General features: G+C 39.6%; 1 protein-coding gene across 2 annotated transcripts in view; it reads right to left on the bottom strand.

Moving 5' to 3' along the window:
* plcg2 (phospholipase C, gamma 2) overlaps window positions 1-27,711 on the bottom strand; it is a 39,564-nt gene that overhangs the window by 8,334 nt on the left and 3,519 nt on the right. For both annotated transcript variants that reach the window (XM_058076342.1, XM_058076340.1), the window contains exons 3-27: window positions 25,918-26,067; window positions 24,086-24,179; window positions 23,968-24,015; window positions 23,785-23,869; window positions 21,766-21,846; window positions 21,653-21,693; window positions 21,463-21,535; window positions 19,320-19,421; window positions 19,107-19,225; window positions 18,935-19,020; window positions 18,705-18,822; window positions 17,488-17,656; window positions 17,259-17,354; window positions 17,012-17,098; window positions 15,426-15,595; window positions 15,081-15,281; window positions 11,761-11,883; window positions 11,506-11,686; window positions 10,842-10,910; window positions 5,443-5,552; window positions 5,262-5,358; window positions 4,024-4,096; window positions 2,552-2,724; window positions 891-993; window positions 609-812 (exon numbers count right to left, since the gene is read on the bottom strand). In XM_058076342.1, coding sequence (XP_057932325.1) covers window positions 609-812; window positions 891-993; window positions 2,552-2,724; window positions 4,024-4,096; window positions 5,262-5,358; window positions 5,443-5,552; window positions 10,842-10,910; window positions 11,506-11,686; window positions 11,761-11,883; window positions 15,081-15,281; window positions 15,426-15,595; window positions 17,012-17,098; window positions 17,259-17,354; window positions 17,488-17,656; window positions 18,705-18,822; window positions 18,935-19,020; window positions 19,107-19,225; window positions 19,320-19,421; window positions 21,463-21,535; window positions 21,653-21,693; window positions 21,766-21,846; window positions 23,785-23,869; window positions 23,968-24,015; window positions 24,086-24,179; window positions 25,918-26,067 — 2,853 coding nt within the window. The remainder of the gene's footprint in view (window positions 1-608; window positions 813-890; window positions 994-2,551; window positions 2,725-4,023; window positions 4,097-5,261; window positions 5,359-5,442; window positions 5,553-10,841; window positions 10,911-11,505; window positions 11,687-11,760; window positions 11,884-15,080; window positions 15,282-15,425; window positions 15,596-17,011; window positions 17,099-17,258; window positions 17,355-17,487; window positions 17,657-18,704; window positions 18,823-18,934; window positions 19,021-19,106; window positions 19,226-19,319; window positions 19,422-21,462; window positions 21,536-21,652; window positions 21,694-21,765; window positions 21,847-23,784; window positions 23,870-23,967; window positions 24,016-24,085; window positions 24,180-25,917; window positions 26,068-27,711) is intronic.

Genomic DNA, 27,711 nt, shown 5'->3' with positions numbered 1-27,711 from the left:
AGTTCATGTAACAGGCGTGTAAAGGTGACTATAGGGGTGTTATTTCATGTATAGAGGACTCCAATGATGTTTAAAAAATAAGTATTGGACCTCCTGATGATTTTTGCAAAGTTAGTTCATGTAACAGGAGTGTAAAGGTGATTATAGGGGTGTTATTTTGTGTATAGAGGACTCTAATAATGTTTAAAAACATGCTCTAACTACAAAAAAATTAATTCATTTTCTACCGCTAATCCTCACGAGGGTCGCAGGGGGCGCTGGAGCCTATCCCAGCTGTCTTGGGGCGAGAAGCGGGGTACACCCTGGACTGGTGGCCAGCCAATCCCAGGGCACATATAGACAAACAACCATTCACACTCACATTCATACCTATGGACAATTTGGAGCGGCTAATTAACCTAGCATGTTTTTGGAATGTGGGAGGAAACCGGAGAACCCGGAAAAAAACCCAAGCATGCACGGGGAGAACATGCAAACTCCACACAGAGATAACCGAGGGTGGGATTGAACTCGGGTTTCCTAGCCGTGAGGTCGGCGCGCTAACCACTCGACCGGAACCCGGTCAAGATACCAAAGCCATCCAAATGGATCCTAACCCAAATGATTACCTGCTGTCTGGAAGTTGAGGGCCACCATGTGACAGCCAACAGCCCATAGAGGGTAGGGGTCATAGTTGGAGGACTCCACGCGTTGGCCTTTCGGGTAGATGCGACTCAAAGCCTTTTGGTTGTACTGCAGAAAGTCCATGGAAAGATGCTTTCCTGGTATCTTATTCTCCACAAACGAGCGCACCTCTTTGTAGTGGTAGCTATCTGGAAGGAAGGACAGAGTTTCATGGGTTTCATGCCCAACGTGACCAAGGTCCAACGTTTCATCTGCATGTGCTCTACCAAAGCGGTCTTTCTCCTTGCTGCGTGGCTGACAGTAGACCACCAGGTCTGACATCTCCATCGCAACATCCGCTTTCTTCTCCACTTCCTCCTGTTGTCTGATCTGAGATTAGACAAAAAAAAAAGTGACTTCCTGTATACACGGTGATGTGAACAGACCACAGTCAATCAGAAAGACATACTGTATAGTTGGGGAAATAAGCATTGGACCTCCTGATGATTTTTGCAAGGTTAGTTCATGTAACAGGCGTGTAAAGGTGACTATAGGGGTGTTATTTCATGTATAGAGGACTCTAATAATGTTTAAAAAAATAAGCATTGGACCTCCTGATGATTTTTGCAAGGTTAGTTCATGTAATAGGAGTGTAAAGGTGACTATAGGGGTGTTATTTCATGTATAGAGGACTCTAATAATGTTTAAAAAATAAGCATTGGACCTCCTGCTGATTTTTGCAAGGTTAGTTCATGTAATAGGAGTGTAAAGGTGACTATAGGGGTGTTATTTCATATATAGAGGACTCTAATAATGTTTAAAAAATAAGCATTGGACCTCCTGATAATTTTTGCAAGGTTAGTTCATGTAACAGGAGTGTAAAGGTGACTGTAGGGGTGTTATTTCATGTATAGAGGACTCTAATATTGTTAAAAAGACATACAGTTTTTTCTGCTCTAACGACAAAAAAATTAATTCATTTTCTACCGCTAATCCTCACAAGGGTCGCAGGGGGTGCTGGAGCCTCCTGCTGATTTTTGCAAGGTTAGTTCATGTAACAGGAGTGTAAAGGTGACTATAGGGGTGTTATTTCATGTTTAGAGGACTCTAATAATGTTTAAAAAAATTAGCATTGGACCTCCTGCTGATTTTTGCAAGGTTAGTTCATGTAACAGGCGTGTAAAGGTGACTATAGGGGTGTTATTTCTTGTATAGAGGACTCTAATAATGTTAAAAAACATACAGGTTTTTTCTGCTCTAACTACAAAAAATTAATTCATTTTCTACCGCTAATCCTTACAAGGGTCACAGGGGGTGCTGGAGCCTCCTGCTGATTTTTGCAAGGCTAGTTCATGTAATAGGCTTGTAAAGGTGACTATAGGGGTGTTATTTCATGTTTAGAGGACTCTAATAATGTTTAAAAAAATAAGCATTGGACCTCCTGCTGATTTTTGCAAGGTTCGTTCATGTAACAGGCGTGTAAAGGTGACTATAGGGGTGTTATTTCATGTATAGAGGACTCTAATAATGTTAAAAACATACAGGTTTTTTCTGCTCTAACTACAAAAAAATTAATTCATTTTCTACCGCTAATCCTCATAAGGGTCGCAGGGGGTGCTGGAGCCTATCCCAGCTGTCTTCAGGCGAGAGGCGGGGTACACCCTGGACTGGTGGCCAGCCAATCCCAGGGCACATATAGACAAACAACCATTCACACTCACATTCATATCTACCTAACATGCAAACTCACTCTCACACAGAGAGGGTGGAATTGAACTTGGGTCTCCTAGCCGTGAGGCCTGTGCGCTAACCACTTCTACAACGTGCAGCCCCCCCCCAAAAAAAATTCAATTTATCACGGTTTGGAACTAATTACCCACTGAGTTTATTGAGTTTTTCCTCCACTAGAGACACGGTCAAGTGAAATATTCAATCCCCAAACACTCACCTCTTGTTCTCGACTGAACTGCTTGCCCATCGCCCTCTGAGTGATGCCCCAAGCCACCTTGTACCATTCAAAGAGCTCCTCCAGAGATTCCGCTGCCAAGTCGTAATGCAGACTATCTTGCTCCATGTTCTGAACAGTCAAAACATGCAGCTTTCCGTTTTTACCATTTTTCACTGAACAGAGAGAGGATTGAAGCATTAATATTGTTTTTATTCATTTACACCAAGGGTGTCCAACCTTTCCTCCAGCAAGGGACACATAGAAAATGAATGGATGGCACGTTGATATTTTGTACTAGATGTATTAAGAAGATATATTTTTCAAGAAAAGCTTTGTGGTACAGGTAAAATAGTAATATTTTCACCCATAAAAATTTTTCTTATAACATTTTTATTTTAAGATTTTTTTACTTTATTCTTGTGAAGAACGGCTAGTCTTTCAATTTCTGCTGCTTTTATTTTTTTTAATTTTCTAACTATTTCAAGCTACCTCCTGTATATTTTGTGATTGACTTTATTCCCATAATATTTTGACTTTATGATCATAATATTATAACTTATTTCCCCAACCTAATTTTCCAAAAATGTCACATGTATTTTTTGTTTTGTTTGTTTCTCATAGTGTTATGACTTCAACATTGTATTTTTTTCTTTAATATTTCAATAACTAAAATGACATATTTTTCCTCACAATATGACTTTATTCTCCTGAAATGATGACAGTTCTTTTCTTTTCTTTCTTTTCTTTTCTTCCCTGTCTGTATACTGATTTTTAAAGTCACACAGAATATTCCGTTCTTTGGTATATGTACATGGTAAAAAAAAAAATATTTCTACCTTTTTCCATTATTTAATAGTCAGCAGTAGAACATAAAGTGGGTGAGTTAAAGTAAAATATCAGTTCTCAACAAAAAAAAGGGAGGAAATAAGGCGTTTTGTGTAATGATACCTTTCAAGCATAACTTTCACTGACACAAATTTAGCAAAAATATCGATGCCACAACATAAACATCACAAAAATGGTTGTTTTACATGGAAAAAAATATATATTTTTACAAAATATAACACTGTAACAATTTTGCAACTGAACTGTACGTATGTGTGTATGCACATGCACATGCGATAAAAAATTTCACTTCCTGGTTGCTGAAAGGGCTCTTTTACAAGACAAAGATGCATACTGAGCACTTCCAAAATGCTTTTTCATCTTAAGACCGCGACAAACATGCTCTCTCTTGTATTGTGGAGTTGCATCATCACCTCTTTGTGCCTCTAAAAGACGTATAAATACATCTATGATGTTGGGATGGGTTAAAAAAAACGTCTTTGGTTGCGAATGAGTTAATATTTTGAATTCCGCAGGTCAATAGCTGCGGGACGGGACACAAATGGCCCACAGGCAGCACGTTGGACACCCCTGATTTCCATTTCCATTGGCAGACATGAAATGTTGTCAAATGAAACGATACTCACAGTTTTGTATGCTGCACTTGGAGATATCCACGGCACCCTTGCATAGTTCACCCAGTGGATTGTCTTCCATTCCCTGCATTCATTCAAGTCACAAACACATGATCTTTTATTTATTTTTCAAGGGCCTGCAAAACCAGAAAGTGGGCCTGACATGCCGTGGCAGACTGGTAGCAATTTACACAATCTAGACCAGGGGTGGGCAAACTACGGCCCGGGGGCCACATCCGGCCCGCCAAGTGTTTGAATACGGCCCGCCCGTTCTTTCCAAAGTATTTCATTTAAAGTCAACATACAAGCTGGCATCATGGCTTGAGACGACATTTTCATGGTTTGGCTGTTTTATCAATTTCGTTATTTGATGCGGTCTGTTGTTTACAAAGTGAAAAAAGGGACACAAGCACATAATAATAATAATAATAATAATAATAATAATATTAAATAATAAATTTATTCTTATTATTATACATTTATAACGCACTTTACATCAAATAAATGATCTCAAAGTGCACATATAGCAGATTGCATGACACTTTTACAGATAGAATAATTTTGTTATTTGATGTGGTCTGTTATTTACAAAGTGCTCCTGATAAAAGGGACACAGGCACATAATAACAATAATAATAATAACAAATAATAATAATATAAAATAATAATAACAAATAATATAAAATAATACTAAATTTATTCTTCTTATTATACATTTATAAAGCACTTTACATCATAATAATAATAAAAAAATAATATAAAATAATAATAACAAATAATATCAAATAATAATACATTTATTCTAATTATTATAAATTTATAACGTACTTTACATCAAATAAATGATCTCAAAGTGCACATATAGCAGATTGCATAACACTTTTACAGATAGAATAATTTCGTTATTTGATGTGGTCTGTTATTTACAAAGTGCTCCTGATAAAAGGGACACAGGCACATAATAATAACAATAATAATAACAAATAATATCAATATAAATAATAATACATTTATTATTATAAATTTATAACGCACTTTACATCAAATAAATGATCTCAAAGTGCCCATAAAGCAGACTGCATGACACTTTTACAGATACAATCATTCCAGGTGGACTGTTACATGTAAAATATCGAGTCTGGCCCCCCCCCGTCAATTTTGCTAAATCAATGCGGCCCGCCAGTCAAAAAGTTTGCCCACCCCTGATCTAGACGCAGATCAAATCCTAAAATCTGAATTATTTTCCTCACCTGTTGTCTAACGTCAGGTTTGGTGTTGTTGGACACGTCCTCAACATAGTTGGACGGGAAAAAGAGCTGCACCTTTCCACCGTGGTCTCCTTTCCACCTGGGATGAGTTTAGGAATATGAGCGCTTTTCCTATACATTTTTCAAATGAATTCCAATTGCTGAGATGCTCGCACGTACTCACCACCCGTTGTTGTCTTTGAAGACATTATGTATCAAAGCCCCTTTGCTGAAGGTCAGCTCATCCGGCCTCATGGCTTGGTAGCTATAAACAGCACGGACTGTACTCTTTGGCTGAGGTACACACACAATACAATTATTCATGTCTACAGTACAATACATATATTATTAAGTATAAAACAATACTTAAAAGTATAGTGAATTATAGAGCTGGGTGTCATGGCCAATTTCCTACATCGTTTCCATTATCATTCACAAGGTTTAAAATCGCTTACCGGTTATCACAATTCGATTAACCTGCACATAAATTATGATTTTTTTTTTTTTTCAGGTTTTAGTGCAAACTTGTACAATGGAAAGTTAGTAATGGTAATGGTTTTATTTCATTTGAACATGCATCAGATTACATTATTGAGTGCATCCCATAATCAGTTCACAGTTCCACATGTCCAAAAGGAGTAGGAAGAAGCAAAGCTTATTAAATCCTACCCCTCCATCTGGTACTTTTACAATCACTAACTGTTACATTTGTTCACTTCCTGCTTTCCTAATATAATTACATTTTTTAATTTTAATTTAAATTTTTTTAATAAAAATATAGATTTTTAAAACATTTAATTTTAGATGCGCGAGTGACCGGACCCTACACTGTTCCATAAGTGGGTCAAAAATCACCCATACTAGAATCAATGCCTTTTTATGCCAATTTTGCTTATTTTGGTTAGGAATAATCACTTGTATGATATTTAGTATTATATTTAGGACCACACAAGAATGATTTCATCCAGCATCTGTAAACAAAAGAGTAATGCCCAACAATACATATTGTAATGTTAGCCAGCTAGTGTCAGCTCGTTATAAATTAGGCTAATTTGTTGATAATACTAACAGTCAAGACACATACACAATATTATATGAAGAAAATACTTGTTGTATTAGCACTTTATGTGTAAAATAATCTTCCTGAGGGGTGACACGTGTGGTCTACAGTTAATATATTCCTGACAGCCAAAGTTGATAAGAATCAAAGGTTCCTATTGGATTCCATAGAAAATGAATGCGGGTCATTTTTGACCCACTTATGGAAGGTTGGCCTCTCCGTGAATCACCACCTTATCGTGGTGGAGGGGTTTGAGTGCCCGAGTGATCCGAGGAGCTATGTTGTCTGGGGCTATATGCCCCTGGTAGGGTCTCCCAAGGCAAACAGGTCCGAGGTGACGGGTCAGACCAAGAGTGATTCAGAAGACCCATATGAGCAAGAACGAGAGGAGAAAGCGTACCTCGCCCGGATGTGGGATACCGGGGCCTCACCCTGGAGCCAGGCCCGGGGGAGGGGCTCGCAGGCGAGCGCCTGGTGGTCGGGCCTTCACCCGTGGAGCCCGGCCGGGCCCAGCCCGAAGAAGCCACACGGGATCTCCCCCTCGTAGACCCACCATCTACGGGGGCAAGCATAAGGGTCCGGTGCAATGTGTGTTGGGAGGCGGTCAAGGGCGGGTGCGTAGGCGACCTGGTCTTCGGCGGCCAAATCTGGTTCTTGGGACATGGAATGTCACTTCGCTGGTGGGGAAGGAACCTGAACTGGTGCGAGAGGTTGAGACATTCCGACTAGACATAGTCGGACTCACCTCGACCCACAGTTTGGGTTCCGGAACCAAACTCCTCGAGAGGGGCTGGACCTTGTTCTACTCTGGAGTTGCTGCAGGGGAGAGGCGGCGAGCTGGTGTGGGCTTATTAATAGCCCCCCGGCTTGGTGCCTCTGTGTTGGAGTCAGCCCCGGTGAACGAGAGGGTCATTTCCCTACGCCTTCGGGCTGGGGAAAGGGTCCTGACTGTCATTTGTGCGTACGCACCAAATGGCAGTTCGGAGTACCCGGCCTTCCTGGAGTCCGTCAGAGGGGTGCTGGAGAGCACCCCAGCTGGTGACTCCGTCGTTCTACTGGGAGACTTCAACGCCCATGTGGGCAATGACAGTGTGACCTGGAGGGGCGTGATTGGGAGGAACGGCCTCCCTGATCTGAACCCGTGCGGTGTGATGTTATTGGACTTCTGTGCGAACCACAGTTTGTCCATAACTAACACCATGTTCGAACATAGGGATGTCCATAAGTGCACTTGGCACCAGGACACCCTAGGCCGCAGGTCTATGATCGACTTTGTAGTCGTATCATCAGACCTGCGTCCGCATGTTCTGGACACACGGGTGAAGAGAGGGGCTGAGCTGTCAACTGATCACCACCTGGTGATGAGTTGGATTAGATGGCGGGGGAGAATGCTGGACAGACCTGGTAGACCCAAACGAGTAGTGAGGGTGTGCTGGGAACGTCTGGCAGAGTCTCCCGTTCGTCGAGTCTTCAACTCTCACCTCCGGCAGAGCTTCACCTGCATCCCGGGGGAGGACCGGGATATTGAGTCCGAATGGGCCATATTCCGTGCCTCCATTGCTGAGGCAGCTGACCGGAGCTGCGGCCGCAAGGCGGTCGGTGCCAGTCGCGGTGGCAGGCCCCGAACCCGATGGTGGACACCAGAGGTCAGGGCTGCCGTCAAGCTGAAGAAGGAGTCCTATCGAGCCTTGATGGCTTGTGGGACTCCGGAAGCAGCTGACAGGTACCGTCAGGCCAAACGGTTTGCGGCTTCGGCGGTGGTCGAGGCAAAAACTCGGGTGTGGGAGGAATTCGGTGAGGCCATGGAGCACGACTTTCGGTCGGCCTCGAAGAGGTTCTGGCAAACCATCCGGCGCCTCAGAAAAGGGAAGCAGTGCCCAGTCCACACTGTTTACAGTGGAGACGGGGGCCTGCTGACCTCGACTGGGGATGTAGTCGGACGGTGGAAGGAATACTTTGAGGCCCTTCTCAATCCCACTGACATACCTTCCATAGAGGAAGCAGAGTCTGAGGACACATACGTGGACAGTACCATCACTGTGGCTGAGGTATCTGGGGTCGTTAAGACGCTCCTCAGTGGCAAAGCTCCGGGGGTGGACGAGTTCCGCCCAGAATTCCTCAAGGCTCTGGATGTTGAGGGACTGTCTTGGCTGACACGTCTCTTCAACATTGCATGGAAGTCGGGAACAGTACCTTTGGATTGGCAGACCGGGGTGGTGGTCCCCCTTTTCAAGAAGGGTGACCAGAGGGTGTGTTCCAACTACAGGGGGATCACACTCCTCAGCCTCCCTGGGAAAGTCTATTCCAGGGTGCTGGAGAGAAGGGTACGACCGTTGGCCGAACCTCTGATACAAGAGGTCCAATGCGGTTTTCGTCCTGGTCGTGGAACACTGGACCAGCTCTACACCCTCACGAGGGTGCTTGAGGGTGCATGGGAGTTTGCCCAACCAGTCTACATGTGCTTTGTAGACCTGGAAAAGGCATTCGACCGTGTCCCTCGTAGCGTCCTTTGGGGGGTGCTCCGGGAGTACGGGATTGGTGGCGCGCTACTACGTGCTATCCGGTCCTTGTACAAACGGGGCAGGAGTCTGGTTCGCATTGCCAGTAGTAAGTCGAGCCTGTTTCCGGTAAACGTTGGTCTCCGCCAAGGCTGCCCTTTGTCACCGATTCTGTTCACAATTTTCATGGACAGAATTTCTAGGCGCAGCCAAGGTGTTGAGGGAGTCCAGTTCGGGGGCCTTAGAATCTCATCTCTGCTATTTGCAGATGATGTGGTTCTTATGGCTTCTTCGGGCTGCGACCTTCAGCGTTTACTGGGACGGTTTGCATCTGAGTGTGAAGCGGCTGGGATGAGACTCAGTACCTCCAAATCAGAGGCCATGGTTCTCAGTCGGGAAAGGGTGGAGTGCTCTCTCCGGGTTGGGAATGAGGTCCTTCCCCAGGTGGAGGAGTTTAAGTATCTCGGGGTCTTGTTCACGAGTGAGGGAAAGTGGGAGCGTGAGGTCGACAGACGGATCGGTGCAGCCTCGGCAGTAATGCGGTCGCTGTACCGGACCGTCGTGGTGAAAAGAGAGCTGAGCCGGAGGGCAAAGCTCTCAATTTTCCGGTCGATCTTTGTTCCCACCCTCACCTATGGTCATGAGCTTTGGGTCATGACCGAAAGAATGAGATCGCGGATACAGGCGGCTGAAATGAGTTTCCTCCGTAGGGTAGCTGGACTCACCCTAAGAGATAGGGTGAGGAGCTCAGCCATCCGGGAGGGGCTCAGAGTAGAGCCGCTTCTCCTTCACATCGAGAGGAGTCAGTTGAGGTGGCTCGGGCATCTAGTCCGGATGCCTCCCGGACGCCTCCCTGGGGAGGTGTTCCGGGCATGCCCAGCCGGGAAAAGGCCCCGGGGCAGACCTAGGACACGCTGGAGGGACTATGTCTCACAGCTGGCCTGGGAACGCCTTGGTGTCCTCCCGGTGGAGCTGGAGGAGGTGGCCGGGGACCGGGAAGTCTGGGCTTCCCTTCTAAGACTGCTGCCCCCGCGACCCGGACCCGGATAAGCGGAGGAAAATGGATGGATGGATGGATGGAAGGTTGGGGTAGTAACACAAAAACTAAAATGTCTTAAAATGTATAAAAGTTAAGTTAAAAATGTGAATGGCATGATATCAAAAACATGTTTTTCGAGGAATACCAGGAATATGAAATGATAAAAAAATTTCATTACGAAGATATTTCAAGAAAACAACCTGACCGGGTCATTTTTGACCCACTTATGGAAGGTTGGGGTAGTAACACAAAAACAAAAATTTCTTAAAATGTATAAAAGGTAAGTTAAAAATGTGAATGGCATGATATCAAAAACATGTTTTTTGAGGAATACCAGGAATATGAAATGATAAAAAAATTTTCATTACGAAGATATTTCAAGAAAACAACCTGACCGGGTCATTTTTGACCCACTTATGCATCTAAGGGTTAAATCCTACCCCTCCATCTGGTACTTTTACAATCAGTAACTGTTACATTTGTTCACTTCCTGCTTTCCTAATAGAATTTTTTTTAAAAAATTCAGTTTTTAAGTTTTATTTGACAAGGTGATATGAGCATCCAATGCCATAATGGGTACCATAGTAAGTGTCAAATATACAAATATACGGCATTCAAAGGCGTTGAATTTCTTGTTTTCTCATATTATGTCTACTCTTTTGGGTAATGTGAGTGTAAAGGTGACTATAGGGGTGTTATTTCATGTCCAGAGGACTCTAAAAGTGTTTATAAAAGGTCATAAAAAGGTTTTCTATGCTCTAAGTACACTAATATTCCATTTCTAAATAAGGAATCACACTTACCAGAAATTCCCTTGTCACAGACGGTCCAATTAATCATGATAAATCAGGGATTATTATTATCAGTATTTCAGCGGTCCACATATATTATTTAAATATTGAGTCGACATTGATCCACAGTGGTTTTAATGGTTTGTTTTTTTTCACCCAGCCCCAGTGAAGTATAGTTGTGTACACTCTACATACCAGTGACGACTCAATTTCATTGGGTTCCACGTATGTCTTCATCTCGTACAGAGAGGCAGAGTCGTTAATCTGTGAAACGGATTCCAAAATAAGGTGCATTCTGTGCAAATCATTAATACAAATTTTATTTATTAGACAACACTGAAGTAATGACTTTTGGATTTATATATATTTTTTTGTGTGTGCATTATTCCATGTGATTTGACTAATATTAATTTCAATAATGCATGAACATACCAGTCACGGCCAAACATTTATTGGCATGCCAGTGATACCAATGTTTTTGGCCAAAACATCTTTGGTCAAAAGCATTGGAATCTTTGGCATATATTATATATTTTTGGTTATGAATATATATATTTCTGCTAAGATATACATTATCTTGAGGCTAGGGGCCCCTTGTCTCCAAAACAAGGCCTCCACATACTTACCAACTGATTCAAATAGCTTTGGTGTCTAGGCATGTGAGTCTGCCCACACAGGAGGAGGCTTAGCTAACATTTTAGCATGAATAATCAGACATTTTATCTCAAAGCCGCCTTTTCAGGAAACACCAAAACACAGAAACTAAATGTTATAATAAATGTAAGTAAATGTTAGTCATTATTATTATTATTATGAATAATTATCATAATTATTCGATTTTTCTTCATTCGTCACTCACTGTGCTGAAGCGTTCCACCAGGTCTGGTGTGACTGGGTATCGTAGCTTGGTCTTGCGATATAGCGGTTTCTTCTTAAAGTAGTTGACTAGCTCCACCAGGCTCTCAAACTCGGTTGTGGTCCCCAGCACGTACACACCACCTTCCTTCTGGATCCGACAATGTTTCACCTTACCGTCACCTCTGGGAGACGGAGAAATGCATTTGAATATAAAAAAAGGGAATTACGCAAATCATATAGTAAAAATCGGAAGAACCTGAAAGTGATAGCGAAGGAGTCTGGCTCTCCCTCTCTCTGTCGGAGGAGGAACGCTCCATCTCTGGGAATCCGAAGCAGATAATCCTCGGCCTGACCTCTGCTCAAGTTACTGTAGAACCACCTTGAGGACGTAAAACATTGCAATTTGGAACACATCATGAAGTTCTTCATGTTCATATAATCTTACAAAAGGTAATACAGTAAAACCTTGGTTAGCGTCATTAACCCGTTCCAGAAGGTCCGACTCTAACCAAGTACCGACGTACTCAAACCAAAAAATCATGTAAATCCAATTAAGAAAGCCAACATGTTGACACAAAACACGTTTTAAAGGGTTTACTATTAGAGTTGCAATTGGAAATGCATAAAAATGTATTTAAATGATGAGTGACGGAGGTAATTGAACTTTTAAGTCGTTTTACCTTTGTGAAAGAAGCGACTGTTGACAAAGACAGTGATCCACTCTGACACTACAGTCATATTTTGTTATGACTTCTTCCTTGAATTCAATAGTGTTTCTTACCTTCTTTAACCGAGGTAAAAAAAAAAAACAACACACAGTTGTGGTGCAACTGTGTTAGTTAGCAAAAAAACTACAGAGTCAACTGCTGAGGACATCATAGTCAGGTGACAAAGCTGACTCATGGTTCCTGTTTCTGTGTATTAGCATACTGCTAACAAGGACGCTTTGTGATAAAAATACATTAAGAACACATCTGGATTCACGCTAAAGGTAGAATGTATGCAAACCGAGGCAACATTTTCAGTGTTAACCGATAAAACATGTTAACTGAGGTAGGTGCATGCTAACCGAGGTTACACTGTATTTTTGGGGGGCTGGAACGGGTTACTTGGATTTACTAATGATTGTTTTCTTAGTTGATTAATCCGATGCTTGACAAAAAAAAAGTAGCAATTTTACCTCAATAAGAGGTAAAAAAAAATTATTAAGCTGTAATATTATGAGAAAGTCGAAGATGATGTGCGTGATAATAGCTCTACTTTCATGGATGACTACGGATAAGAAAAATTATTCACATTTGAGAAGCTGATATTTACATTAGGGATGACCGATATTGGCCTTTTTGCAGAAAACCGATATGCCGATATTGTCCAACTCTCAATTTCCGATACCGATATCAGCCGATACCGATATGTGTAACATAACATATCTCCTGTGGTGGTATGAACACATGTGTTTCTGTGTATTAGCAAACTGCTAACAAGGACGCTTTGTGATAAAAATACATTAAGAACACATCTGGATTCACGCTAAAGGTAGAATGTATGCAAACCGAGGCAACATTTTCAGTGTTAACTGATAAAATATGTTAACTGAGGCAGGTGCATGCTAACCAAGGTTACACTGTATTTTTGGGGGGGCTGGAACAAGTTACTTGGATTTACATTATTTTAGATGGGAAAAAATGCTTCGGCTTTTGTATGGTTCAGTTTTCATCTGAATTTTTGGAATAAATTCATTAGAAAAGACAAAGTTTTTGATAGTATGTCTGCAACTAATGATTATTTTCTTAGTCGATTAAACCAATGCTTGAAAAAAAAGTAGCAATTTTACCACAATAAGAAAGAAAAGAAAAATAATGTCATTTTAGTGGCATAGAGTTGAAATAGATATATATATTTTTTTTAATTAAGCCATAATATTATGAGAAAGTCGAAGATGATGTGCGTGATGATAGCTCTACTTTCATGGATGACTACGGAAAAGAAAAATTATTCACATTTGAGAAGCTGAAATCAGGATATGTACATAAGGGATGACCGATACCGATATCAGCCGATACCGATATGTGTAACATAACATATCTCCTGTGGTAGTATGAACACATATGTGTTTCTGTGTATTAGCATACTGCTAACAAGGACGCTTTGTGATAAAAATACATTAAGAACACATCTGGATTCACGCTAAAGGTAAAATGTATGCAAACCGAGGCAACATTTTCAGTGTTAACCGATAGAACATGTTAACCGAGGTGCATGCTAACCAAGGTTACACTGTATTTTTGGGGGGCTGGAACGGGTTACTTGGATTTACATTATTTTAGATGGGAAAAAATGCTTCGGTTTTTGTATGTTTCAGTTTTTATCAGAATTTTTGGAATAAATTCATTAGAAAAGACAAAGTTTTTGATAGTATGTCTGCAACTAATGATTATTTTCTTAGTCGATTAATCTGATGCTTGAAAAAAAAAGTAGCAATTTTACCTCAATAAGAAAGAAAAGAAAAATAATGTAATTTTAATGGCATAGAGTTGAAATATATATATATATATTTTTTTATTATTATTATTTTTTAATTAAGCCGTAATATTATGAGAAAGTCGAAGATGATGTGTGTGATAATAGCTCTACTTTCATGGATGACTACGGAAAAGAAAAATGATTCACATTTGAGAAGCTGAAATCAGGATATTTACATTAGGGATGACCGATATTGGCCTTTTTAAAAAACAAAAAAAAAACATGTTAACCGAGGTGCATGCTAACCAAGGTTACACTGTATTTTTGGGGGGGCTGGAACGGGTTACTTGGATTTACATTATTTTAGATGGGAAAAAATGCTTCGGTTTTCATCTGAACTTTCGGAATGAATTCATAATAAATAAAGTTTTTGATCGTATGTCTGCAACTAATGATTGTTTTCTTAGTCGATTAATCCGATGCTTGGGAGAAAATTTGGCAATTTTACGTCAAGAAAGAAAAACAAATAGTCATTTTAGTGGTATAGAGTTGAAAAAAAAAATATATATATATTTTTATATAAAAAAATATATATTTTTTTTAATATATTTTTTTGCTCTATAGATATATAATATTAAGCCGTAATATTATGAGAAAGTCGAAGATGATGTGCGTGATAATAGCTCTACTTTCATGGATGACTACGGAAAAGAAAAATGATTCATATTTGAGAATCTGAAATCAGGATATTTACATTAGGGATTTTTGCAGAAAATCTGCAAATCTGCATTTTTGCAGAAAACTGATATGCCGATATTGTCCAATTCTCAATTTCCGATATCAGCCGATACCGATATATGTAACATAACATATCTCCTTTGGTGGTATGAACACATATGTGTTGTGTATAGCATTTTTTTTAAAATATGGGGTTTCGTGATCGTGAACAAATCCGATAGTGATATCAACCAATATCGTATTTTGAATGATGATATCAGACATCCCTAATTTATATATATTTTTTACAACAGTGAATACCAAAATAGTTGTGGATTAATTGGATAATGGATTAATGATAGATGAATTGTTTATCTGTGTATGACAGCGACCAACCCTTGTTGTAGATGCGGATTGGGGTGAGGTACGGGGTCGGTGAGCCGCAGCTCGAAGTCATGGCAGCGTAGAGGGTTCTCTCTGTAGTGCTGTATCAAGGAATACACGCTGGGAAAGTGGAGGTTTGTCGTCAGGTAGTAAGACGTGTTTTGTCCCTCCGACAAAGAACGAATACGGCAGTGCTGGACTCTCCCACTGCGCCTGAAACGCACAAATAAGCTCAACTTTTGAACTTGTTACAAAGCACAGATACAACTGATGACACAGATTGTGACAGACGTAAATGGATTGACACGACAAAGCCAGCGTAATCGGTACAATCAATATGGCTGACGTGAGTCCTACCAGAAGGAAAGAGTGAAGTCTGCGGCGACCCGATCACTCTGTCGCACCAAAAAGGTGCCTTCTCTTCCTCTCATCTCCGTGCAGTAATCGTGAATCAGTCGCTCCGCCATCTGCCTGCCCTCCCTGATGTGACCGTGAAACCACGTCTCTGAACAATGCAGGTCGTGGAACTGCGAAACACATAATGGTTGATTAAAAGCGGGACTTTGGAGTCCCAATTAAAGCATGTTTTTATAGATCAATAATTATAGTTTTACATGTAGTAATGGAGTTACATTTAAGGTCACTTTTACTTACACGGATACCACCTTCCTGTTTTGCCATGAGTTATTTCCTGCTCCTCTGTGACATCACAAAGGGGCAGTTTTACCACGCTTTTTGAAACCAAGATATTTGAGCCATCCCAAACTTCTTCCAGGGCTCACTTCCACAGGAATACTACATTCTAACCACATTTATAGGTCGGAAAAGTGGGAAAATTATAATAGGTCCCCTTGAACATTTTTTCAACTGCTGATGACATCATAAACAGGTGATATAGACCTGAGCTAAGGGTGTTTTGTGATTTTAAAAAAATACATTAAGAACACAGATTGGCTGACAAATGTTCTACTTTAACCGAAGAACAAGCTAACCGAGGCGGACGCTATCCAAAGTTTTGTCCTAGACTTGGTTTGCTCGCAAAACGTGGATTATGTGTCGATGTTGCACCTTTTGAAGTTTTTAATTTTCTTAACAATCACGACAAAAAGCTGTTGAAAGACAAGATACCGCGTCAGGAAGCCATGGAGCTTCCTTTGCTGGAGTTGGTGAAGACTTGTGTCTAAATATAAAAAATTAAAATTAAAATTAAAATTAAAATTAAAATTAAAATTAAAATTAAAATTAAAATTAAAATTAAAATTAAAATTAAAATTAAAATTAAAATTAAAATTAAAATTAAAATTAAAATTAAAATTAAAATTAAAATTAAAATTAAAATTATTTTTTTAATTAAAAAAATATTTTTTAATTAAAAAAATAATTTGTATTAAAAAAATTAAAATTAATTTTTTAAATTAAAAAAATATTTTTTATTTAAAAAAATAAAATTAAAATTAAAATTATTTTTTTATTTAAAAAAATTAAAATTAAAATTAATTTTTTTACATTAAAAAATATTTTTTATTTAAAAAAATTAAAATTAAAATTAAAAAAATTCACTATATTAGGAAAGCAGGAAGTGAATAAATGTAACAGTTACTGATTGTTCCAGGTGAAGAGGTAGGATTTAATAAGCTTTGCTTCTTCCTACTCCTTTTGGACATGTGGAACTGGGAACTGATTATGGGATGCATTCAATTGGAATCTGATGCATGTTCAAATGAAATAAAACCATTACCATTACCATAAATGGAACTCCTTTAGGAAAACACAACAAAAATACTTGTTTTTGGAGAGTCATTGTCAAATTTGAAAATGGATTTGGTAAGGACTAAAGGGATGTCTCTGAAAAAAAAATATAAGCCAACCTAAAAAGAAACTCCCATGTGTCAGTGACTGTAGCACGTAGACATATTCAGACTGTTGGGGTTGATTTAATTCACCTTCCTCAGGTCTTCCTTTTCCTCCTCGTACTCCTCTGCGTAGTACAGCATGTCATCAGAGATCACGCAGTAGTGGTTGTTCCACCGCTGAAACGGAAATACACAAATTCCATATCAAAACATCACAGATACACATCTAGCTAAATACTTATTCAAAGTATGTCTCCATACTAAAGACCAAATGGTCTTAGGCTCAAGAATTCTTGGAGTAAAAAGTCGGCAGGCCATTTCATTCCTCTTAAAGTACCTGGTTGACAGGGTCCCACATCTCCAAGTCTCCCTGTTTCTGCCAAGTCCTGAAGTCTTTGCTGGCAACCCCGCCATCGACACTGAGCTTCTTGTGCTGGATGTGGACATCAACATTTCAAAACAATTATTTCAACACCTTGTACTCACACACACGCAGAGTGTTTGCAGGTTCATGGAGAGAGCAAGGTAATAACTGAACCTAAAGTTCAACCCTGCCCACAAAGCACCTTGAGGATGATTTTGCCCTTCAGCTGTGTGGGTGAAGGTAGCTGCTCAGCCATGTGCTCCACTGGCTCAAGTAGAAGTTTGTCTCCAAACACGTCCCTGAAGATACGAGCCATCTGACGCTGCTGCTCCAACGGGCAATGCTCTTCTATGGAGAGTACGACTGGGAACCTGGTGGAGAGCTCCAGGGTTAACCAAACAAAACAGTACTACTGTTGTTGCTTAAGTTTGGAAGAAAAAAAACATCTAGCACCTTATGGAACATGATTAGGTAATATGGAAGGATTAAAACATAAAATTACACCCTTGGGTGTTTCCCAGTTCTGTGTCTAACCCTGGTAGCACTCGGGTCGAGTAGGATTCAACGAGGGGGGGGTACTTTCATGCTCTGCAGAACATGAATCTTCTTACTCTGTTTTGGACATGTGGAACAGTGAATTGGTAATGGTAATGGTAATGGTAATGGTAATGGTAATGGTAATGGTAATGGTGATGGTGATGGTAATGGTGATGGTAATGGTTTTATTTCATTTGAACATGCATCAGATTCCAATTGAGTGCATCCCATAATCAGTTCCCAGTTCCACATGTCCAAAAGGAGTAGGAAGAAGCAAAGCTTATTAAATCCTACCCATCCATCTGGTACTTTTACAATCAGTAACTGTTACATTTGTTCACTTCCTGTTTTCATAATATAATTTAAGTTATTTTTTATTACTATTTTTTAATTCATTTTAATTTAATAATAATAATGTATATATTATATTATATATAATAATAATTTAATAATAATTTTAATTAATTATTTGTTAGTATTTTTTTTTGTCACATACCGAAGCACAAGGTGATATGAGCATCCAATGCCATAATGGGTACCATAGTAACCGTCAATATAGTGATATATATATAGCACATCACATTCAGAAGGTTCAAAATCGCTGACCGGTTATCACGATTCAATTAACCTGCACATAAATTATGACAAATGTTATTATGAAATATTTCTGGCCACCTTATGTTGTATATTTGTAATATGAGGTTTCCAGCTCATATTTTCATCTATTGTGATCCCCAGAAATTAATTTTTGTTGGTATGTCATGTAACTGATAATAAATTCTTTAGCCTCTCTTGCCTTGAATAAATGATTTATTATTTTTATTTTATTTTATTTTATTTTATTTTATTTTATTTTTATAGTGAGTTATTTGTGCTACTTACTCAGACGTCACAAAAGCGTGCTGATTGATGGCTTTTACCACATCTTCAAACTTGATCTTGGTGGTTCTAGTCCAACCGTGATAGATGATGGGTTCTCCCGGTCCTTCCCAGCAATCCACTGCAAACCGCAGCAGAAAAAAAAACAACACATTCAGAATAAAAAGTAAAGTAATTTTGGTGAAAACAGTATAAAAGTACATGCACAATCAAAATAAGAAACACGTACTGACATTCAACACAGCGACATCCCAGGCGTAGGCAGCGCACATACGCCTCCGTGGAAGACTCGCTACGGAGCTGGTCACCTGTCAGGTAACTAAAAAACACAAATTTAACATAAAATAAAAAAAAAAGTAAGTGAAAATTGCTTACATTTGTGTTTTATAGAGATGTCATACTGACGTGTTGTGTGATGAATTGATCCAGTAATGAGACAAAGGGTTGTTCATGTCTTGGTTGTTAACATCTGACAGCTTATCATCCCACAGGGAGTTCTCCTTGGAAAACAGGAAGCTGAGGAACTAGCGATGACACGGATACAAAGCACAGAGAAAGTTCATCAAAATTCAGAGATTTAAAATATCTTTTTTTGCACGTGAAAACATCTATCCATACCTCACTGACGGTGAACTCAGGGTCATTGGTTTTTCTCATGGTGTCGTCAATGAAAGTGGTCATCAACTCTTTCACCTGGTTCAGATCGCTTGCCCAAGACTCCTGGAGGACGGGAAAGTAACAGTGAAAATTCAAATACAGGAAGTCCTCATTTGACAACATGTCATATTACGTTTTGTGGTTACAACACACTCCCATGAATGACTTTCATGGGAGTCATAACATCTTCACCGAAACACCGGAACACATAGTGAGGTCGGATTTTTTCAAGGAGGCATTTTTGTGATGAAAATATTTGAACGCAAATCGTTTCGAGAAGCCAAACGGGTTACTTAAGTGGCTCCACCAACTACCCAAAGCTACGTTCCTCGTCACTGAAATGCAGGCCAAACTCGGCCGTTGAAGTCATGAAGTCAGTCATGGTATGTATTTACGGTACAAGTATTTATTCTTTACGGTACAACATCCAAAACCCTCAACAAACTACAATATATTCAGAACTCAGACGCTCGCCTCCTCACCTCCACCCAAGCTCCGAACCTGGGGTGACAGAGCCTTCCCCCACCCTCTGGAACTCTTTGCCCCATTCACTCCATGATTGCCCCGACCTTCCCTCCTTCAAAAAACAACTAAAAACCCACCTGTTTAAATCCGTTTTTAATGTCCCCGCTTTTAGCCTTGTTTTAGCTCTGAATGAATGTCTGGATATTGTGTTTTAATGCATCTTTTACTCTGTTTTTACTCAACTCTACTTTTATTTCTTTTTCTCTACTGTAAAGCGTCTTTGAGTACTCTGAAAAGCGCTATATAAATACAATTTATTATTTTATTTTATATCCTGGACATGCTGGAGTGAAAAAACAAGTTGTCATCCCATTCAGTGTGGAAGTGGTTAATTAAATTAAATTAAATTAAATTAAATTAAATTAAATTAAATTAAATTAAATTAAATTAAATTAAATTAAATTTAAAAGCAAAAATGCTAACTGGTTGGCTTGCCAGCGGCCGTCTGAAGTCTCTGCTGCATTTAAGAATTGTGCAATGTGACGCAAACAAAGAATAACACGAGTGTATAGGTGACTATAGGCATGTTATTTAAATTCTGCAGGTCTCTAATAATGTTAAAAAAAAAGAAAAATTTAGAAAGTCATAATCATTTCTAGGATGTAGTTAGGAAAATATTCCATTTAGCAAAATTGCATTCTATATCACGGAAATTTGTCGGGAACCAATTTACTGCTGTAAACGAGGGATGATATTCATATAAATGACAAGTGAAAGAGATAAATGAATATTTAAGGTTACTTTTACTTTCACTAAAGACATGATTTAACATGATTCTTGATGTGAGTGTTCTCAAAGACACAATGTTGCAGCGAGACACCATACGGAAGCCACCTTCTTGTTTTGCCATTGTTTTTTTTTTTTTTATTAAAATTGTTTTCTGACCTAAATAACCCAAAATAGAGCCACATAAAGTTTCAAGTGGCAGCATTCTGACTAAAGAAAAAGGTGAAAAACACAATTGAATTGAATGGAATTCAAAGAATAACTCATGGCAAGACAGGAAGGTGGTGTCTCTGTTGTGTCTTGCTGCCACATTGTGTCTTTGGCAACACTCAAGTGAAGAATTACGTCTTCAGTGATGGTAAAAGTAAGCTAAAATGGTCATTCGTAATTTATATGCATTTAGAATTGTTTTATGAATGTAAAACCATTAAAAAATAATTTTATTATTTATTTATTTATTTATTTATTTATTATTTTTTAATTAATTTTTTTTAATTAAAAATAATTTTATTTATTTTTTAATTTAATTTCATTAATTTATTATTTTTAATACATTTTTTGTGTGAACATTTTTGGTATTGAGAGTCAACCGCTGATGACATCATAGACGTAGCTGACTTCTGGTGGTTCCGGTTGCCATTTTGTTAGCAAGCTAAGGACTTTTAGTGATAAAAATACATGAACAAAGTTGGACCCATGCAGTGTGCTAACAATACGACAGGACTTAGTGGAAAAAGTATGTGGAAAAATTTTGGCTTAGATTTTCGAAAACGGACGCTAACCAAGGTTCCGCTATATTGTTAACAGTCCCAAAACCAAAACTTTTTTTATTTTTAGGATTAACATGGTTTACCTTCTGCTGGTAGATGAGAAATCGTTGGAAGTCATGCAGCAGGACGACCGAAGCGTCGGGCTTGTCTGTATTACTGAATAACAGCAAAGAGTGCAGACAAAATAAGACACAATAAGACACAATATAAGTGAGGCAGCGACTTTCAAAATGCAGTCTCACAAGAAAAAGACCAAAAAGAAAAGCAGCTCACCCTAAAATAAACAAGCAATCCTTTTTGAATTCTTCAAGAATCTAAGTGAGGAAGAATGAAAGCATCATCATACAACAAGTTCATGACGTCATTCTTCCCAAACTCCTGCTTACCTCATTTTGATCGAACATTATGAGGTTGTACAATTTATGAAACTGCTCAAAGTCCAAACGGTCGTGTTTTACTCCCACTTCCTGTGAAATAACAAAACAAAACAATTGCAACACATTTGTTTTATTTTTGTGCTTTACATTTTGTTCTCTTACTGTATCTCAAAATGAGCCGTAATGGCGTACCGTTCCAATCCTATTTCATAAATCAAATATTCATTAAAATATATGAAGTCATACATCAGCTGCACGGTGGATGAGTGATTAGCGGGCAGGCCACACAGCTAGGAGACCTGAGTTTGATTCCACCCTCAGGCAACTGTGTGGAGTTTGCATGTTCTCCCCGTGCATGCGTGGGTTTTCTCCGGGTACTCCGGTTTCCTCCCACATTCCAAAAACATGCTAGGTTAATTAGCCACTCCAAATTGTCCATAGGTATGAATGTGAGTGTGAATGGTTGTTTGTGTGTGTGATGTGCCCTGTGATTGGCTGGCCACCAGTCTAGGGTGTGCCCCGCCTCTCGCCCGAAGACAGCTGGGATAGGCTCCAGCACCCCCTGCGACCCTTTTGAGGATTAGCGGTAGAAAATGAATTAATTTTTTTGTAGTTAGAGCAGAAAAAACTATGTTTTTAACATTATTAGAGTCCTCTATACATGAAATAACACCCCTATAGTCACCTTTACACTCCTGTTACATGAACTAACTTTGCAAAAATCATCAGGAGGTCCAATACTTATTTTTTAAACATTATTGGAGTCCTCTATACATGAAATAACACCCCTATAGTCACCTTTACACGCCTGTTACATGAACTAACCTTGCAAAAATCAGCAGGAGGCTCCAGCACCCCCTGCGACCCTTGTGAGGATTAGCGGTAGAAAATGAATTAATTTTTTTTGTAGTTAGAACAGAAAAAACCTGTATGTTTTTAACATTATTAGAGTCCTCTATACATGAAATAACACCCCTACAGTCACCTTTACACGCCTGTTACATGAACTAACCTTGCAAAAATCATCAGGAGGCACCAGCACCCCCTGTGACCCTCGTAGAAAATGAATGAATGATCTGCGCAGCGCCTGGATGGTGGACGAGTGGTTACCACTACCACTCAGCTAGGAAACTCGGGTTTGATTCCCCCCTCGGGCATCTCTATGTGGAGTTCCCATACTTCCGTACTCCGGTTTCCTCACATTCCAAAAACATGCTAGGTTAATTAGCGACTCCAAATTGTCCATAGGTATGAATGTGAGTGTGAATGGTTGTTTGTCTATATGTGCCCTGTGATTGGCTGGCCACCAGTCCAGGGTGTACCCCGCCTCTCGCCCCAAGACAGCTGGGATAGGCTCCAGCACCCCCTGCGACCCTCGTAGAAAATGAATGAATGGTCTGCGCAGCGCCTGGATGGTGGACGAGTGTCGAGTGGTAGTGGTAACCACTCAACTAGGAGACTCGGGTTCGATTCCCCCCTCGGGCATCTCTATGTGGAGTTCCCATACTTCCGTACTCCGGTTTCCTCACATTCCAAAATCATGCTAGGTTAATTAGCGACTCCAAATTGTCCATAGGTATGAATGTGAGTGTGAATGGTTGTTTGTCTATATGTGCCCTGTGATTGGCTGGCCACCAGTCCAGGGTGTACCGCGCCTCTCGACCGAAGACAGCTGGGATAGGCTCCAGCACCCCCTGCGACCCTTGTGAGGATAAGCGGTAAAAAATGAATGAATGAATACAGATTTTAGTCATTCAGAAGACGCAGTCAAAGATGATGTAATGATATGTAGTATCCTACACTGACCACTAGGTGTCTGTCATGTCACTGTAATGTTGGATGAGACACACAAGCACCAGACTTGATCCATAATAATAATCCCTAACACCGACTACTGTTGCAGGCAAAAACTCAACTCTGAATCCCAGACGTCACTTCCTGTCTGCCTACCCTACTCAGCGAATGCACGTCAGTGAATGCAACATTTATCGGATTAAATACCAAAAAAAAAAAAAAATGGAAGCACACCATAAATTTGTCTTTCAGAGAGCGAGCGCTCGGCGGTTTGTAGTTGAGCAACGGGAGAAGAGTCTTCAGCTCCTTGGTGGATATGCTGAAAAAAATCACATTGAAAGAACATGCGTTCATAAAGGAGACGTAGCCAGACTGAACGAGTCGCCGTGAAAGAAAATGAAGAAAATGATGTCGTACCTGTTTGTCTTTGTTTGATTGACAGAATACATTTTCTTCCTCAGCCAGCTTGAACAAAGAAAACCTTGCTCCATGAGGCTGTAAAGTGTAATTAGAGCACGTTTGCGTGTATGATTACCTCTCGATAACAACCGGGGTGGGAGTGGCCAGCGTCTCCTCAACTAGCATCTCAAGTCCAAGCAGCCATTTATGTGCATCCTCCACAGAATCAGCTAGGAAATAAGCACAATAAAAATTGTATATGAATGCTTAAAAAAAGCTGAAGCATAGCTGACATGCTGTACGGAAAATATGGAGTCATATAATTTATATAGATGCTGGAATGGGTTGGCTAAATGTTGGATTTCATTTCAATGGGAATTTTTACGCCGGAAAACAAGGAAATGTAATATTCATTCATTCATTCATTTTCTACCGCTTTTTCCTCACGAGGGTCGCGGGGGGTGCTGGAGCCTATCCCAGCTGTCTTCGGGCGAGAGGCGGGGTACACCCTGGACTGGTGGCCAGCCAATCCCAGGGCACATATAGACAAACAACCATTCACACTCACATTCATACCTATGGACAATTTGGAGTGGCTAATTAACCTAGCATGTTTTTGGAATGTGGGAGGAAACCGGAGTACCCGGAGAAAACCCACGCATGCACGGGGAGAACATGCAAACTCCACACAGAGATGGCCGAGGGCGGGGACCGAACCCTGGTCTCCTAGCTGTGAGGTCTGCGCACTAACCACCAGACCGCCCAGGAAATGTAATAATTATGCAATTTTTTTTGACCATTTATATTGAGTTGTGGACTCCTATAGAGCAGCTACTCACAATAACCTGCACAGAAAACTGTCTAGATCTTCCAGAATCTGCACCAATTCCAGCTGTTTCTCCTTAGACTTGTGCTTCCTTCCTGTCAAAACGGACCGCCTCCGGGTACGCCCACTTTAAAGTTATTGGTCACACTACCAAACTACTAGTACTAGCAAACAACACTATAATTTATTGGCTACAGCATTTGATAATAATAAATAAAGTCTTTGGAGTGCTCAGAGGAGGAGGACTCGTTGTCGGACACACTTTGTCAGAAGCACCGCTAGTGCCCGCTAGTAGCTCAGAAGCCGGACGTGAGGGCGCCGGGTTTACTAACTGCAGACAATCTTGGCATAACATCGGAAGTGGAAATGTGGTCATTCCATGTTTTTTGCAGGACTACCGCGTTCCAGTGGTTCTCTCCACCTCCGTGGATGCACGCCGTGTCCGACATTAATGCACCTTTCCTGGTGCAAGCGTGCTGCTTCTGGCTTCGGCAACAATTTGGCGGATATTTCATTTCAAGTTCATGCTCACAAAAAACAGTCCCCGTGTGAAATGTCGTTGACGGATGAAAATGTTTTTTTCTTGCTCCAGAAGCTGAGCTTGGCAGAGTGCGCCACGCCCATATATGGAAGCCTGCTCCTCTGTGACATCACAAAGAAACAGTTTTGCAACGCCCCCTGAAATCGAGCGTTTTGAGCCATCCCAAATTTCTTTCAGGGCTCAATTCCAAATGCGCAAACCTCATTATCTGAAACTTTGGCATGGTTTAACACCGGAATACAACATTTTAACTACATTTATTGGTCAGAAAAGTGCAAAAAGCATTATAGGTCCCCTTTAAAGAAATGACAACATAATCAATCGTTCGTTTTTTGTTAGCATGCTAACTCTTAGCATGCTCCTACCTAAGAAGATAGTGCTATGCACTATGAGCAATGACCATTATTTTTTCTTTTGAACTATTGTGGTTAGTAGACCCCAAAAACCTAAACCTGTGATCGGCTAACTGAATGCTCAAAATGGTGGATAGGTGGGAATGTGAGTCGAATAGTTTGTCTTTATGTCTCCTGTAATGTCTCCTCATAAGAGAAGGCGATGCATCTGACATATAAAGCCGCAAAACCGTTGAAGACGTACTCACCTCCCAGACTCAAGGTGCTGAGTACAAACTGTGAGCCGTAGAAGATGGTAAAACATGTATTGTCATCGTGTTTGTCCTTGCCATCTTTGAAGCGCTCAAAGTCTTTGGAATTCCGGCCGGGGCGAACCTCTCTGATCTCGAATAGAGCCACTGAAACACAGACAAGACATATTTCCATCAAAAGCTTCAGAACACAGCCTTTAACCCTTCGATGCACGAGTGACTGGACCCTACACTCTTCCATAAGTGGGTCAAAAATCACCCATACTAGAATCAATGCCTTTTTATGACAATTTTGCCACTTTGGTTAGGAATAATCACTTGTATGATATTTAGTATTATATTTAGGACCACACAAGAATGATTTCATGTTAGAAACATCTTCATTTTTCACTTTTTTTACATCTTTGAAAAAGAAAATGACCCCGTACAACAATAGAAAATGGGAGGATCCATTGTGTGTTACATAAAGGGAAGTTAAAAATGTGGATGGCATGATATCAAAAACATGTTTTTTGAGGAATACCTGGAATATGAAATGATAAAAAATTTTCATTACGAAGATATTTCAAGAAAACAACCTGACCGGGTCATTTTTGACCCACTTATGGAAGGTTGGGGTAGTAACACAAAACCAAAAATGTCTTAAAATGTATAAAAGGTAAGTTAAAAATGTGAATGGCATGATATCAAAAACATGTTTTTTAGGAATACCAGGAATATGAAATGATAAAAAAATTTAATTGTGAAGATATTTCAAGAAAACAACCCAACCGGGTCATTTTTGACCCACTTATGGAAGGTTGGGGTAGTAACACAAAACCAAAAATGTCTTAAAATGTATAAAAGGTAAGTTAAAAATGTGAATAGCATGATATCAAAAACATATTTTTTGAGGAATACCTGGAATATAAAATGTTTAAAAATTTTTCATTACGAAGATATTTCAAGAAAACAACCTGACCGGGTCATTTTTGACCCACTTATGGAAGGTTGGGGTAGTAACACAAAAACAAAAATTTCTTAAAATGTATAAAAGGTAAGTTAAAAATGTGAATAGCATGATATCAAAAACATGTTTTTTGAGGAATACCTGGAATATGAAATGATAAAAATTTTTCATTACGAAGATATTTCAAGAAAACAACCTGACCGGGTCATTTTTGACCCACTTATGGAAGGTTGGGGTAGTAAGACTAAAACAAAAATGTCTTAAAATGTATAAAAGGTAAGTTAAAAATGTGAATGGCATGATATCAAAAACATGTTTTTTTAGGAATACCAGGAATATGAAATGATAAAAAAATTTAATTGTGAAGATATTTCAAGAAAACAACCCAACCGGGTCATTTTTGACCCACTTATGGAAGGTTGGGGTAGTAACACAAAACCAAAAATGTCTTAAAATGTATAAAAGGTAAGTTAAAAATGTGAATAGCATGATATCAAAAACATATTTTTTGAGGAATACCTGGAATATAAAATGTTTAAAAATTTTTCATTACGAAGATATTTCAAGAAAACAACCTGACCGGGTCATTTTTGACCCACTTATGGAAGGTTGGGGTAGTAACACAAAAACAAAAATTTCTTAAAATGTATAAAAGGTAAGTTAAAAATGTGAATAGCATGATATCAAAAACATGTTTTTTGAGGAATACCTGGAATATGAAATGATAAAAATTTTTCATTACGAAGATATTTCAAGAAAACAACCTGACCGGGTCATTTTTGACCCACTTATGGAAGGTTGGGGTAGTAAGACTAAAACAAAAATGTCTTAAAATGTATAAA

Source organism: Doryrhamphus excisus, chromosome 6, assembly GCF_030265055.1.
Source record: "Doryrhamphus excisus isolate RoL2022-K1 chromosome 6, RoL_Dexc_1.0, whole genome shotgun sequence".
Lineage (NCBI taxonomy): Eukaryota > Metazoa > Chordata > Actinopteri > Syngnathiformes > Syngnathidae > Doryrhamphus > Doryrhamphus excisus.
This window is presented reverse-complemented; position numbering and strand designations above follow the sequence as displayed.